Consider the following 15577-nt stretch of genomic DNA (forward strand, 5'->3'; position numbering starts at 1 on the left):
GTCCCTATCAGTATGTCTTTGGAGCCGTTTTCAATTGCACCATATTGTGTCAGTGAAAAACGGATCCGTCCCCATTGACTTACACTGTAAGGCCTAATTCACACGAACTTTTTTTTGCGAGTGTACGGGCCGTTTTTTTGTGTTCCGTATACAGTCCGTATACGGAACCATTCATTTCAATGGTTCCGCAAAAAAAACGGAATGTACTCCGTATGCATTCCGTTTCCGTATTTCCGTTCCGTTGAAAGATAGAACATGTCCTATTATTGCCCGCAAATCACGTTCCGTGGCTCTATTCAAGTCAATGGGTCCGCAAAAAAAGCGGAACACATACGGAAATGCCTCCGTATGTCTTCCGTATCCGTTCCGTTTTTGCTGAACCATCTATTGAAAATTTAATGCCTAGCCCAATTTGTTCTATGTAATTACTGTATACTGTATATGCCATACGGAAAAACAGAACGGAAAAACGGAACAGAAACACAACGGAAACAAAAAACGTAATCGTGAAAAACGGACCGCAAAACACTGAAAAAGCCATACGTTCGTGTGAGTTAGGCCTAAGTCAGGATGGATCCGTTTGGCTCCGCATCCTCAGTCGGACACCAAAACGCTGCAAGCTGTGTTTTAGTGACCGTCTAAAAAACGCAACGGAGACCAAACGCAGCCAAACTGATGCATTCTGAACGGATCCTTATCCATTCAGAATGCATTGGGGCTGAACTGATCCGTTTTGGGCCGCTTGTTAGAGCCCTGAACGGATCTCACAAACGGACCCAGAAACGCCAGTGTGAAAGTAGCCTAAACCGCACCTCAACTGCAGTGTGTGAATACACTTCTTACTTCCTGACACCCAGTCTCTGAGTTCAGTGGGAGGCCTTGCTTCTTCAGCTCACATCTGCCACCTGTCTTCTGCTATTGGAACTGCACTAACTGGTACTCTCCAATCTGTTCTTCCCAGTCTGAACAATGAATGTCCAGTAATCTGTTTCACATCTGTTGTGCTTTATGAATGGAAGGTATTCCTAATCAAACGGAGTAGATAGGAATCTATAGTGATCTATAAAGATATATTTTTAAAATATTACCAATAGCTATTTTTAACATCCTTATTTCCACTAACGCATGCATCAGTCCCCTTTTTTTAACCCCTTAAGGACTGCACCACGAATCTTTGATTTTTCCACTACGACAGTCTTACATTTTTTATCTTTTTGTTCAATATCGCTTTATGCCCATTTTTTGTGGGACAAGTTTGATTTTTTTTTTTTTTATAATATACACCTGTCATCTCTGTAAGGCCTCGTTCACACTTCATTGTTTGATCAGTGATTTCCATCAGTGATTTGTGAGCCAAAACCAGGTGCGGTTTCCCTTAGGCCGAATGCATGCCGCCGCTGCACTACAGTAATACACTCGTATTGTGTATTACTGTAGTGCATCGGCGGCACGAAGCGCACGGCGTCATAGCAACCAATGACGCCGTGCGTTCCTGCTGTCAGCAGAAATCCAGGCCGGGATACCACGGACCGCTCACGGAAGGTACTCCGTGTGCATTCCATTTCCGTATTTCCATTCCGCAAAAAAATAGAACATGTCCTATTATTGTCCGTATTACAGACAAGGACAGTATTGTTCTATCAGGGGCCAGCTGTTCCGTTCCGCAAATACGAAATGCACACGGACATAATCCTTCTTTTTTTTTTTTGCGGATCCAATTTTTGCGGACCGCAAAATACATACGGTCGTGTACATGAGGCCTTAGGCCCCTTTCACACGAGCGTGACGGATTAGGTCCGGATGCGTTCAGTGAAACTCGCACCATTTTGCAAGCAAGTTCAGTCAGTTTTGTCTGCGATTGCGTTCACTTTTTTCCACGTGGGTGCAATGCGTTTTGATGCACTTTTCATGCTTGTGAACTAAAAGGTCCTGCTGAATGAAGATAGAAGAATCTTCTATCTTCATTCAGCTGGACCTGCGCTGACGTCACTGCGCTCACCACGTGGTGAGCGCGATTACGTCATCAAAGGTCCTTTTGCAGGTCCGGAAACAAGAAGAAAGAAGACGATGCCGGCTGCGCGAACAAGTGGATGAGGTGAGTTAATTTATATATTTTTTAACCCCTCCAGCGCTATTGTACTATGCATTCTGTATTCAGAATGCTATTCTTTTGCTTTATAACCATGTTATAAGAGAAAATAATAAAATGAATTGAACATCAATCCCAAACCCAAACTTCAGTGAAGAAGTCCGGGCTCCGGTCTGGGTACCACATTCAGTTTTTTCTCACGAGCGTGCAAAATGCATTGCACTCGCGCGGAAAAAACTGAACATCGGAACGCAATCGCAGTCAAAACTGACTGCAATTGCATGCCTACTCGTGCGGTTTTCCCGCAATCAGGGCTGGCGCTACCATAAGGCAGACCAAGCGGAAGAGAAGATGTGTCTGGCCAGACATTTTCCCTGCAGTGAAATGTATTACATGATGGACTTTCAAATGAATTGGGGAAAGATGCTGAGCAGGGACCCCCCATCTATGATGGACAGCGGTTGCCTTTATGTCTAATGACACAGTAAGAAAACAAGAGGAAAAATAATATAATATATAGTGTAAATTTCGCCCTATAAGATGCCCCTTTTTCCCTCCCAAAGTGGTGGGAAAATGTCAGTGCATCTTATGGGCCGAATACTAATGAGCACTTCATTAGTACAGGAGGACCGTGGAGTGGTGAATGCAGCACCCCCCACGCAGGCTCTGTACTCACCGCTTCCTGGTCTTCTTCTGCATGGCCTGCGCACAGCGTGAGGGCGTCGACTCTTTGGGACCTCACGCTGTGTGTTGTTGGGTCACAGCACACCACAACAGGAAGAACGTTGGATCTCGAGAGTGGCGGCAGTGTCCAGAGAAGGTGAGGTAAGTTGATTTATTTTTGTCTGCACTGCGGTCTAATTAACATGGGGCTCTGATCTGAGGTCTAAATGGGGGTTATTTAAATTGGGGGTCTGATTGGGGGTCACTCACATTGGGGGTCTGATCTGAAGTCTTTTTCACATTAGGGGTTTGATCTGAGGTCTGATTGGGGACCTTATGAACATTGGGGGTCTGACATGAGGTCTGAATGGGGTCTATTTAACATTTGTGGTCAGATCTAAGGTCTGATTGGGGGTCTTATAATCATTGGAAGTCAGATCTGAAGTCTGATTGGGGGTCTTATTAACATTGAGGGTCTGATCTAAGGTCTGAATGGGGCATCTTATTCACACTGGGGCTCTGATCTGAGGTCTGATTGGGGGTCACTCACATTGGTGGTCTGATCTGAGGTCTGAATAGGGGTCTTTTTCACATTGGGGCTCTGATCTGAGGTCTGATTGGGGGTCTTATGAACATTGGGGGTCTGACATGAGGTCTGAGTGGGGTCTTTTTAACATTGGGAGTCAGATGTAAGATCTGATTGGGGGTCCTTTAAACATTGGGAGTCAGATCTGAGGTCTGATTGGGGGTCACTTTCACTTCTATGGGGCCAGGGCTGCGTGAAAGATGCAGAATATAGAACATGCTGCGATTTTCACGCAACGCACAAGTGATGCGTGAAAAACAATGCTCATGCACACAGACTCATTGAAATGAATGGGTCAGGATTCAGTGCGGGTGCTATGCGTTTACCTCACGCATTGCACCCGCACGGAAAACTTGCTTGTGTGAAAGGGGCCTAACACTGAGGGTCTGATTGGTGGTCTGATCTGAAGTCTTATTTTCCTCCTCTAAAACTTCCCCCTCTTTTTGACCTGAGAAATAAATGTGCATTAATAAATTGCTCCTTACTAAGCTATCTGTATGTTAAGATCTCCACTTTATTATTTGCTTTCATTTGGACCTTAAAGGGGTTATCCAACCCCTATAATGCCCCCCAAAATGCCCAGGCACCTCATACAGGTTATACTTACCTTGCTCCCTGGCACCCGCGTCGCTCGTGATGCCAGCACGGCCGATTCTACATCTCCCCATCGCCCGGATGAAAACATCTGGTGATGGGGGGATTGGGTAATGCAGCCTCCCTAATGTCACCTGCGATGCTAGGTTGGCTTGTCACTGTCGAGGCGTGCTATTGACTGACCTCACCCCCCTGGGAGATGCAGCGATTTATATTGATGGCCTATCTGATCAGTGAGGGTCCGACACCCCCACCAATCAGCTCCATGCGCGCACCGCTTCCTGGTCAATACACTACATGTTATCCCCCATTCAAGTGAATAAAACGATTGCCTGTCATTACACTGCACTTCCGATATGACCTTCAATGTAGTGAACAAACAGATGATTGGCGGGGGGTCCAATCCCTGCCAATCAGATATTGATGACCCTATCCTATATAAATCGCTGGACAACCCCTTTAAAATATGTGTAATCACATGGTTTTAATCACCAGTGATCTTTCACACAATAAGCTACAAGTGTCCCTCTTTGACCTTCCAAAAAGTTGGGTGGCATGTAAATATGTGTGTGTGTATAAAGACAAAATGGCAGCATACTCTACTTTCGTATAACTATCAGTGCAATTTCATTGCTGACAGTATATGACTGCTGGCCCTGCGGTTGTGCAGCGCATCGTTTTAGGCGTCAGGGTGTACCAAGATGGCCGAACTATTGAATGGACAAGTCGAAAGCTTTTGTCTCTTCTAGGCCACCGTAGGCGCCGCCGGGCGACACAGAGTACGGTGGCCGAGGAGGCTAAGAGTGCATGCGTGAGTAACATGGCTTCGCGCGTAGGGAAACGCGGTGCAGGGGGAGACGATGAGCTGCCCCCGCTCCAGGCCGTGCTCATCGCCGACAGCTTCAACAGGAGGTTTTACCCCGTCACCAAGGACCGCCCGCGGGTGAGCGCCATGTTACGTGGGGGGAGGGGAGGCTGACAGATGACATGTGTGGTTATTGCATCATATGATCTGTGTGTCGTCAGAGCTGTCTCATCACAGGGGGCATCATCTTTCCTTGGCTGGACCCCATGGAAATGATAAGGCAATGGCATGTCCTAAAGTGCTGCTTCTTGTGAATGTATTAAACATGGCAGCGCCCACTGAGCGGTGAGACTGGAGGGGCGTGCGGTTTTCTTATTGGTCGTAACTTGGATTTCATGACGGCTTTTCCTATGGAAGTGAATGGGGTAGTAAGTGCCTTCTGGTAATAGACCTTAAAGGGAACCACCATAATGCCCCCCCCCCCCCCCCCCCCCCCCCAATCTCCTGGAGTACCTCTTAGCTCTGGTCATCATGTCACCACAGATTTTTATGCAGTTCGCCCGATGGGTAAATTTATTTCCCCCACTGGTGCCGTAGGAGACAGTGGTCGTGCCCTCCAGGCCCCATTCTGCCTCTGCGATGTTGATGGACGTCTCTGATGTCAGACATGAGGCTCTGCAGATCTCTGACGTACACCACCAAGAGTGAAGAGGCGAAATACGGGCTTGACTCTGAGCGCAAGACCGCTGTCTCCATGACCTCAAGTGTAACCTTTGCTTATGGCGCCAGGGGAGGAATAAAGTGGATTTGTGGTAAAGTTATCTATTGGCTGAACGCTGAAAAAACATCATTGGTGGCATGGTGACCAGAGCTGAGAGGTCCTGTGAGGGATTGGGCAGCCATTATGATGTACATTCACACGATGTTGAAACACGGACGCGTGACGGATGTTTTTTTTAATCGCACGTCCGTTTTAAGAACAGTGGTAGTCTATGGAGTTAATAACATGGCCGTTTTTTTTATGTCCTGTGTCTAAAGGCGGTCGAAAAATAGGATATGTTCTATTTTGTCTGTTTTTCACGGACCGACACCTCCATACAATTGAACTGTTTTTAACTTCTATTTCTCAGAAAGCTGTTTTTAACTGCCTTTTTTTTTTTTACTTTCATGTGATTGTAGCCTAAATCTAACTGCTGTTACCACGGTTTTTGCTCAGTCTTTGGATGACACATGGACAACTGGACTAAATAAAACCGTGGAGGTTGCCCATTCATCTGTTATCAGTTGGCCGCTCTTGTCTTTTGCATTGAACGCTTCACTTTTCAGGTCAACATCCCGATGTAGGTTGCACTAGGTTCTCATAGAATGGGGCAATAGATGGCGTAAGCGCTCATCTCCATAGTCATCTGTATCGCCGTCCTCAGGACAGCGATACAGATGAATGGTGCAGGGGAGAGGCGTCTCCCTTGCCCGTTCCTCTGATAGGCTACAGGCCTAGTGCTTGTAGCCTATCAGCCGGTGCAGGCAGCACGATGACGTCATCGCGCCGCCTGAGCCGTACAGAGCAGGACACAGGCCGGAAGAGGCCTGCATCGCATCACTGACAGCAGCATAAGGTAAGTATATGTGTTTGTTTTTATTATTTATAGTATACTGTGGCAAGAAGGGGGGTGGGGGCCCTATATCTGGCACAATATGGATTGGTACTATGGAGAAGAGGGGAAGCACTATGGGGGCCACTATGGAGAAGATGGGAAACACTATGGGGGCCTTATATACTGCCAAAATATGGGGGGGGGGGAGCACTATGGGGGCCACTATGGAGAAGAGGGGAAGCACTATGGGGACCCTATATACTGGCACAATATGGGGGGGGGCACTATGGAGAAGAGGGGAAGCACTATGGGGGCCCTATATACTGCCAAAATATGGGGGGGGGGAGCACTATAGGGGCCACTATGGAGAAGAGGGGAAGCAGTATGGGGACCCTATATATTGGCACAATATGGGGGGCACTATGGAGAAGAGGGGAAGCACTATGGCTGCCATATATACGGGCACACTATGGGGGCTCTATATAGTGGCACAGTATCTATTCTGCGAATTGAAACGACAAAGCTAACTCCAGACTTTGCTGCCTTAGCAAAAAAAGGAGACCAACAATACTGTTCCCACTAAAATTGAAGGTGAGTTATGCATACTATGTTATGAAAGAAATACATTGCATAAAAGTTTTGTACAATAACTCTTTTTATGCTTTTCTACCTTGAATTAAACTAAACCTTTAATGTTAAGAAATTAAATTTATATTAATTCACACAAACGCCCCATCCATCTACTCTTGGTCCGGCCCCCGGGTTCAATATATGAACCCATTGTGGCCACGAGTCAAAAAGCTTGCCCACCTCTGGTCTAGGCCTTCACCAGATTTATCACTGGGGCTCAGGATGGATGAGAAATGCAGTTCAGGGATAGGCACTGTTCTCTGACTCTATACCAGGCATGGCCAACCTGCGGCTCTCCAGCTGTTGTGAAACTACAACTCCCACCATGCCCTGCTGTAGGCTGATCGCTGTAGACTGTCCGGGCATGATGGGAGTTGTCGTTTTGCAACAGCTGGAGAGCCTCAGGTTGGCCACCCCTGCTCTATACCATTGGATGGCTTACCTATTAGGCCACAACCATCTACCACGAAGCCAGAGGTTTTCCCAAGAACTAGATTTTGGAGCAGAGTACGACAGTGTCTAGGTACACTAACATTAGTAAATGTGGGCCTGTGTTCTTTGGTGAGTGGCTGACTTATCTCCGAGCTGATGCGGCATACAACAGTTTTTGCCCGGCCAAAACCTGGCATTTATGCCACAAATCGACTGGACCACTGCTGGATCCCATTATTGTCAATAGGGATCTGGTGGGGATCTGTAAAATCCAGCAGTGCCAAATCCAGTGAACTCCAGAAGGCTGTTCTCTGCCTGAAACATTCACCGGAGATGTGAATTTTGGCCTATGATCTCAATCTGTCACATGATGAACCTCTTTGTATGAGGAAATCTTGAAGGTCATGGCCCTCTCTGTGACTTGGGGGGGATCAGCTCTATTAGGGCATTTTTAATGGTGTAACAATAAACCATCATGTCTGAACAATGGAAATCTGAAAAGTTATTGGAGGTGATTAAGAGGGTATTAAACTGGACAGGGTCTGACCACTGGGACCCACATGTCCACCAGAACAGGGATCCGTGGTTCCTGTTTGACTGTAGCAATGCATGCTTGCGCTCCAATCAAGAAAAAGATAGTCCTACAGACGATGAAAGAAATGGCAGTGCCCATGGTCAAGCGCCGCTCCATGGACCCTCCATTCTCGTGCCAGATGTTGGACCCCCTCCAGTCTAGGAGTTGTTACCTATCCATGTGTTTGGTCTTTATTTTTTTTTTATTTTTTTACAGGCACTTCTTCCATTGGCGAATGTGGCTCTGATTGATTACACCTTGGAATTTCTCACCGCCACTGGGGTTAAAGAAACATTTGTCTTCTGCTGCTGGATGGCAAATGAGATAAAAGAGCATCTGAGGTAATCAAGAAGTTAAGATGTCAGTAAAAAAAGCAATATCCATCCATTCAATGATTACACAGTGACTATAATGCAATTTACCCACATGGTGACCTTGTGTGATATGCAGCATTTTTGGTGATCCATGGCTCAACTTCTATGCTGTCAGTTTTGTTCTGATCTATCCGGGTAAACTAATGCACGTTGTGTGGCCAGCAAGCTTAAAGGGGTGACCTACGGTATAGGCCATGTCCATAGGCCCATTGGGGAATTTTGTTCTAAAAAAGGGAGGTCCACCTCTATTAGGCCTCATGCACACGACAGTTTTTTTTCTTCTGTTTACGGTCCGCTTTTTGCGTTCCGTATACGGAACAATTCATTTCAATGGGTCCGCATAAAGAAACGGAAATGCATCCGTATGTCTTCCGTATCCGTTCCGTTTTTGCGGAACCATCTATTGAAAATGTTATGCCCAGCCCAATTTTTTCTATGTAATTACTGTATATGCCATACGGAAAACTAGAACGGAAAAACGGAACAGAAACTGAAACAAAAAAATAGAACAACGGATCCGTGAAAAATGGGCCGCATAACACTGAAAAAGCCATACAGTCGTGTGCAATAGGCCTTACCCAGCGATCCTTTGATTTTAGTGGGGCAGGCATGAGAAAAGCTAAGTACACCCTCTTTCACTTCTATGGTTTTACGTATAAGGACATAATAAAAAAGCATCTGGTCTTTAGAAGGTCTTAAAATTATATAAATTCCATCTCTGATGAACAAGCACACATGACAGATTACACCACGTCATTATTTAGCAAAAAGTAAGCCAAAATGCAGAAGCTGTGTGTGACTGCGGCATCTAGGGAGTTAAAGGTATTTTCCAGAATTTTATAACTGATGACCTATCCTCAGGATAGGTCATCAGTATCTGATCGGCAGGGTCCAACACCCGGGACCCCTGCCGATCAGCTGTTTGAGAAGGCAGCGGCGCTCGCAGTAGTCCCGGGTGTAGGAGCCCACCGATCAGATACTGATGACTTATCCTCAGGATAGGTCATCATCAGTATCTGATCGGCGGGGTCCAACACCCGGGTCCCCCGCTGATTAGCTGTTTGAGAAGGCAGCAGCGCTCGCAGTAGTCCCAGGTGTCCTGAGGATAGGTCATCAGTATTAAAGCTCATGCACACAAACGTATTCCGGCCGTGCTCATATAGTGTCCGTATTCAAGTGAATCCCGAAGATAAGCAGCAGAGGCACGGAGTGGAAGTCCACGGAAACACTACAGAGCGCTTCTGTGGCATTTCCCTCTACCCGCAAAAAAAACATGCACTATTTTTTTTCGGTGCAGGCGGAATCGCTGACCTATTCAACTGGAATGGGTCTGCATCCGTGGGGGCTGGCAGAATGCATTCGTGCGCATGAGCTCTTAAAATTTCAGAAAACCCTTGTAACAGCCGGCATCAGAGTTAAAACGGGAGCCTGGCTTCAGTCAGTGCCGGGCTCCCGCTGAGATCACTGCCTGTGAGGTCTCTTCAGTCCCTGCCACCCGCACCAGGGTTAATGGTGCGGGTAGCAGGGAATGGACAGACCTCACAGCCTGCGCTGAGCTCCGGACAGAAGTCTGGACTGTACTTTTTCAGAGGGTAACATTGCCTTACAGGAGTCTCTGACGCTTTAACAGACGTTATTGCGACCTCCGGTCAGTGCCATTGATTAACTGATCATCAGCAATTGTGACCACCTCTATAAAAGTAGAAGTTTTGGAAGTTTGCCAATTCAGGCGTGTGTTACCACAATGCCAAGGGGGACATTGATCTTAGAAAAGCAGTTTTGTCTGCCCATCAAGCTTGGAAGGGTTATAAGGTTCTGCCTCTGGAAGATTCAGCAGAATTGATACATTGATTTTAGAGGGTGAAGGTTAATGCTATATACAACCTCTCTGAATTGTATGGTTTTACATATCGGGACGTAATACAAAAACATCTGGTCTTTAGACTATATCTACTGCAGCAGGGGAACTGAAAACAATGGGGGAGATTTATCAAACTGGTGTAAAGTAGAACTGTCTTACTTGCCCACAGCAACCAATCAGTTCCCACCTTTCATTTTTTTAACGCTCCTTTGGAAAATGAAAGGTATAATCTGATTGGTTGCTGTGGGCAAGTAAGACAGTTCTACTTTACACCAGTTTGATAAATCTCCTCAGATCTGTCTGCTTTTCCTACGATCACATAGCTGAATGGGCTTGTCTATGGGGAAGGTAGCCGTCAATTGTACCACAGGTATCTTAGGTCTGTGGTCAGAATAGAAGTGTCATATGATTTAGTAGTTATTCAGAATATGCCAAAGCTATTGTACGATGAGTAATAAAGTGTGATGTTTCCATTAAATATAGGTATGACTAGCAGTATATATTAAGCTACCTTCTAAAAAAAAATGTACCGTATTCCTCGGCAGGAATTCCAAGTGGTGTCGGGCTACCAGCTCCAATGTAGTGCGCGTGGTGACGTCTGAACTTTACCGCTCACTTGGAGATGTCCTCCGAGATGTGGATGCCAAAACCTTGGTGCGCTCAGACTTTGTGTTGGTCACAGGAGATGTGGTTTCTAATATAAACATTGAAGCCGCTTTGGAGGAGCACAGGTCTGAAGCTGAAATTTCCATAGGACTCCTAGATTTGATTTGCTAATACTTTTACTAATCTGCCATCATATTTTCTTTCAGGACTCGGCGGAAGCTAGAGAAGAATATTTCAGTTATGACCATGATCCTTAAGGAGTCCTCACCAGTGCACCATACAAGGTGTCAAGAGGATGATGTTATCATTGCTATGGATAGCAAGACCAAAAGAGTGTTGTTGTACCAAAAAAGCCAGGACTTGAAGCGCTATCACTTTCCAACGGTTAGTGATCAACCATTCATCCATAGAAACTATATAGTGGTCACAAAACTCTTCCTTTAACCTAGTGGGTCTCGGTAGGCCTCTTTAGCAGCTTATAAAACAGCCCCTCTGACAGCCATCTATTCAAGATATCTTAATATGTAAAATATTAGCATTTTATATGAATTACTCTTCGACCTAATTGCTTTTAGGGGTTTCATAGAGCAGTAAATCCTTCATGACTCATTTCTATTTGTAGAGCATCTTCCAGAGTAAGGCTCATGAGATGGAGCTGCGTCATGATTTGCTGGACTGTCACATTAGCATCTGCTCTCCCCAGGTAAGTGACTATTTGTCAAGTATCGCAGCTATTGCTGAGCTGTTTTGTAAGGAGAGATTAACTATATTAACCCTTTGAGGACGTGGTGATTTTTAGTTTTTTTACTCCTGGCATTTCCAAGGCCATAACTTTATTTTTCCATTCACATAGCGATATAAGGGCTTTTTGCGTGACAAGTTGTGCTTTCTAATAGAACCATTCAGGCCTCTTGCACACGACCGTATGGCTTTTTCAGTATTTTGCGGTCTGCAAAAATCGGATCCGAAATAAATACGGATGATGTCCGTGTGCATTCCGAACAGCTGGCCCCTGATATAACAGTACTATCCTTATCCGTTATGCGGACAATTATAGGACATGTTCTATATCTCTGAATGGAATGGAAATACGAAAACTGAAGGCATACGGAGTACCTTCGTTATTTTTTTTTTTTTTGCGGATCCATTGAAATGAATGGTTCCGTATACGGAACGCAAATGTAGGTAGTTGGAAGCTGGAAAATATAAATGGGTGGCACTGTATTAAAAAACGAGATTTTGTGAAACTCACCTGTAAAATCTCTTTCTCGCAGGGTTCGTTGGGGGACACAGGACCATGGGTATAGCTTGCTGCTGCCACTAGGAGGCAACACTAGGCTGAAAAAAGACTTAGCTCCTCCCCTGCAGGCTATACCCCCTCCAGGCTGGAGAGAGCATGTTAGTTTGTGCACAAGCAGTAGGAGCGGTAGAAAACATGTGCCAAGTAAAGGAGATGCAACAATAATAAATACTGGGTGGGTGCTGTGTCCCCCAATGAACCCCGCGAGAAAGAGATTTTACAGGTGATTTTCACAAAATCTCGTTTTCTCGCTGGGATCATTGCGGGACACAGGACCGTGGGACGTCCTAAAGCAGTCCACGGGGAGGGAAAAAGATCCACACCCATGGAATAGCAGTCACGAGGATGCTAACTGCACTGCTGCCTGCGAGACCCGGAAGCCCGGAGCCGCACTGGTGATGCCTAGAAAGCACCTGGCAAAAAAAATTGGTGAACGGGCTCCAGGAAAACCAAGGCGCTGCCGTATACAACCGCGAAGCTGATGCAGGGTGAAACATGTATGGCACAAAGAGCTGACCGCTGGTCGGATGTTCCGAACTCCGCTGGGCGGTGTCTTGCCCCGGAAGCGGAATGCCTAAGCAGCCGCCAATGGATCCACCTGGAACACCCCTTGGAGACCATCGAGCACTTCCAAGGACCTCCAGGAATGACCAGGTAAAAATCCGCACGGCGGAAGAGCCAGTCATGGACAAGCAAACCTCCGAGCTCGAATACATTCTGATGGAGAGCTCACTCTCTCGACTGCGAGGGAGAAAGAAAAAGAAGGGAAAACAACGTCCTGTCGACGCAGAAGGCGGCGACTACCGTCAGCAAAAAGAAAGTAATGGGCGGAGCACTGCCTTATGCGAGTACCTGATAAGAAAAACGTACTTACAAGAAAGGTACTCCCAACTTCCAAATTCGTTGGGTGGAAAAGCCCGCCCCCAGGAATGCCACCTTCCCAGAATAAAAAGAGGGGAAGAAGATTCACAGAGAGGGAACATGTTCCTCACTGAAACGCCACTAAACTACCCATCGGTCGTCTGGACGAAACCAGGTACCTGGCCCTAACCCTGGATGCAGATGACTTGGAAAAATGTACGTACAAGAAGGCGCAATCAACCCCGAAAACCGCCGGGTTGAAAATTCCGCCACCCGGAACGCCGCCTTCCCAGAAATAAAAAAGAAGAAGAAGAGGTCCCAGAGAAAAAGAAGTCCCAGAGGTGGCTGGGACGAAGCCGGCTGCTGGCCACAACTGTGGAAGCAGAACCAAAATCTAGGTCCGCAGGGTCCTCCTCTGGTTAAAAGGACACCCCTGAGAAAGCGGTAACTTGGTAGACTAATGTCCCTAGAGCCTTCGGGCTTGTGGTGAGACTTCTAGCGAGAAAAGCTACTGAGAAAAAAATTCCTGAGCCAGGCGTGCCCAACTGCAGGCCAAGAACCAATACCTCGGATAAAGGTAGAAGCAAAAAACGAGGTGAGCATCACCAGTGATGGAAAGCCCCATAAGTGATAAATGTTGACCATGTGGGACACTGCCTGGACGGGCAGATGACCAAGAAACGAGAATACTCCTCGTGGAAAAAAATTGAATCCGAATTCCCGAGCCGTACAACCCAGAGCTACCGGTCAAGTAGATCGAAGGGGAAGATGGCCAGCCATATCCAGCGAGAGGAAGGACAGGAAAGAAAAAGGGTGTCCCGTTCCAGGAACGAAACCCCCACCAGTGGTGGCAAGGCGTGCAGACACCCGCTCTGCCCGGTGTGGGGGGACCCACAGTCCACCCCTGGAATGAGCAGTGAAAGGAAAGACCACCAACGGCTTGAGGAGACACAGACCGTAATCATATCTGAGGAAAGGTATCACTGTAGTGGTAAACGAGTGCCGCAGGGACTCGGCTACCCAGAAGAGCGCACCCAAAGTAAGGTGCTGATAGCTATGGCATGTACGTCAATGCAAGCCCGAGTTGACGACACCAGAACAACAGTTGTCAGAGCAACGGTCAATTAACAGTAGTATAGACCATTAAGAGGCCAGGGCTAAAGCCCATTGCCATAAGAGACTGGCACTCTACAGAATCTCTTGGTAATGCAATACACCGCCTGAGGAGGAGCCTGGACAAGGGGAGCCACAAGGGTAATGCTAATGCCATACTCCGGCTGAGGAGGAGGAGGCCGCACCGTAGAGGATACTAATTCCAGAGTCAGTAGAAACCGTCATTTGACAAAGGAACTGTGCAGTAGGAACCCTAGTATGTAGTGGGGGTGCAAATACCCCTTGTACAGTAAGAGCTACAGCATGCTCCGCCAGCGAAAAATCGAGGGAGAGGCCTAAGGATACCCAGAAGTAGCATGGGACCATGCTGTCTCAGTTAAGTAGAGCCATCCTGAGGTACTCCGTGAATAAAGGGGGCTGAACCGGAGCGACCGCCGAAGCAGTGCCAGGGTAGAACCCTTACCCGAGGGGGCTGTCCCACTGCCGTGACTACGATCTCCGGCTCTAGTGTGAAAGCTTCCCCTGCTTAGAAGAACACTCTGTAGTTGCCATTGCAGATTGCCAGCAAAACACCCTCACCTAGATAAGGAAGAGTGGTGGCACAAGGACGACACATCTGCGCCCGCCCAACCAGCACCGGAAGAGAAGGGAGGATACAATATGGGAGTAGCCACAGTATCCAGTGGCAGTATCCATATGTCACTAGATGGAAAGTACAAGGCATGAACAGTGACGACTGTTGCCACAGCCCACCTGAACGAAGGCAAGGCATCTAGTGTCGTGGCTTAGTTGAAATAAAGCATGCAAGATGCTTAGCGAATTCCCGTTAGTTGTAGAAGGGGGTAATGCCACGTCTGTTGAATAGTATTCAGTAGTAGCGCACTCCTCCGGTCAAGGAAGGGGGGTAGCACGATAATAAAAAACGTATCCAACGGTAGTGTAATCACCCCTCCATGGAGGGGGGAAATACCTACGGTAAGCACTGAACTCAGTGGAAGTGTAATTACTCCTCTTATGAAGGGGAGAAAAATATACAGGAAGTACCGTATCCTGAGTTAGCACAAGAACCTCGCCTATGGCAGGGAGTAATGCACCCAGCAGGAACTGAAATCAATGGTAGAGAAACACGCCCCTAAGGAAGAGGGTAATGCATATGATCAGTCCTGTACCCGGTGGGAAGAGAAATTCCTCCACTTATGTAAGGGGGTAATGCTTACGGTAAACACTGCCACCAGTGATATTGCCATAACGTCCCCTATGAGAGAGGCTAATGTATACTGCCAGTACTGCACTCAGTGGAACGGTAATTCCATCAAGTCCGGAAGGAGGGACGCGAATGGCTGGCACTGAGACCAGTGCTAGTGCAGTCAGTCCACCTATCCAGTAGTGGTGCAATGCCGCCTAAGGAAGGGGGTAATGCATACCATCAGTACAGCTGGTCAGTATGGATGCAATACTAAAAGATTGAACTGAATTCATATCAGAGTCCGCAGA

General features: G+C 47.0%; 1 protein-coding gene across 1 annotated transcript in view; it reads left to right on the forward strand.

Annotated features, from left to right (window-relative positions):
• Positions 1–4705: 4705 nt before the first annotated feature.
• EIF2B5 (eukaryotic translation initiation factor 2B subunit epsilon) overlaps positions 4706–15577 on the forward strand; it is a 54500-nt gene continuing 43628 nt past the window's right edge. The window contains exons 1-5 of the mRNA XM_040428485.1: positions 4706–4875; positions 8185–8309; positions 10749–10934; positions 11016–11193; positions 11432–11512. Of these exons, the coding sequence (XP_040284419.1) occupies positions 4753–4875; positions 8185–8309; positions 10749–10934; positions 11016–11193; positions 11432–11512 (693 nt within the window). The 5' untranslated portion in view covers positions 4706–4752. The remainder of the gene's footprint in view (positions 4876–8184; positions 8310–10748; positions 10935–11015; positions 11194–11431; positions 11513–15577) is intronic.

The sequence above is a fragment of the Bufo bufo genome, chromosome 4, assembly GCF_905171765.1.
Source record: "Bufo bufo chromosome 4, aBufBuf1.1, whole genome shotgun sequence".
NCBI lineage: Eukaryota > Metazoa > Chordata > Amphibia > Anura > Bufonidae > Bufo > Bufo bufo.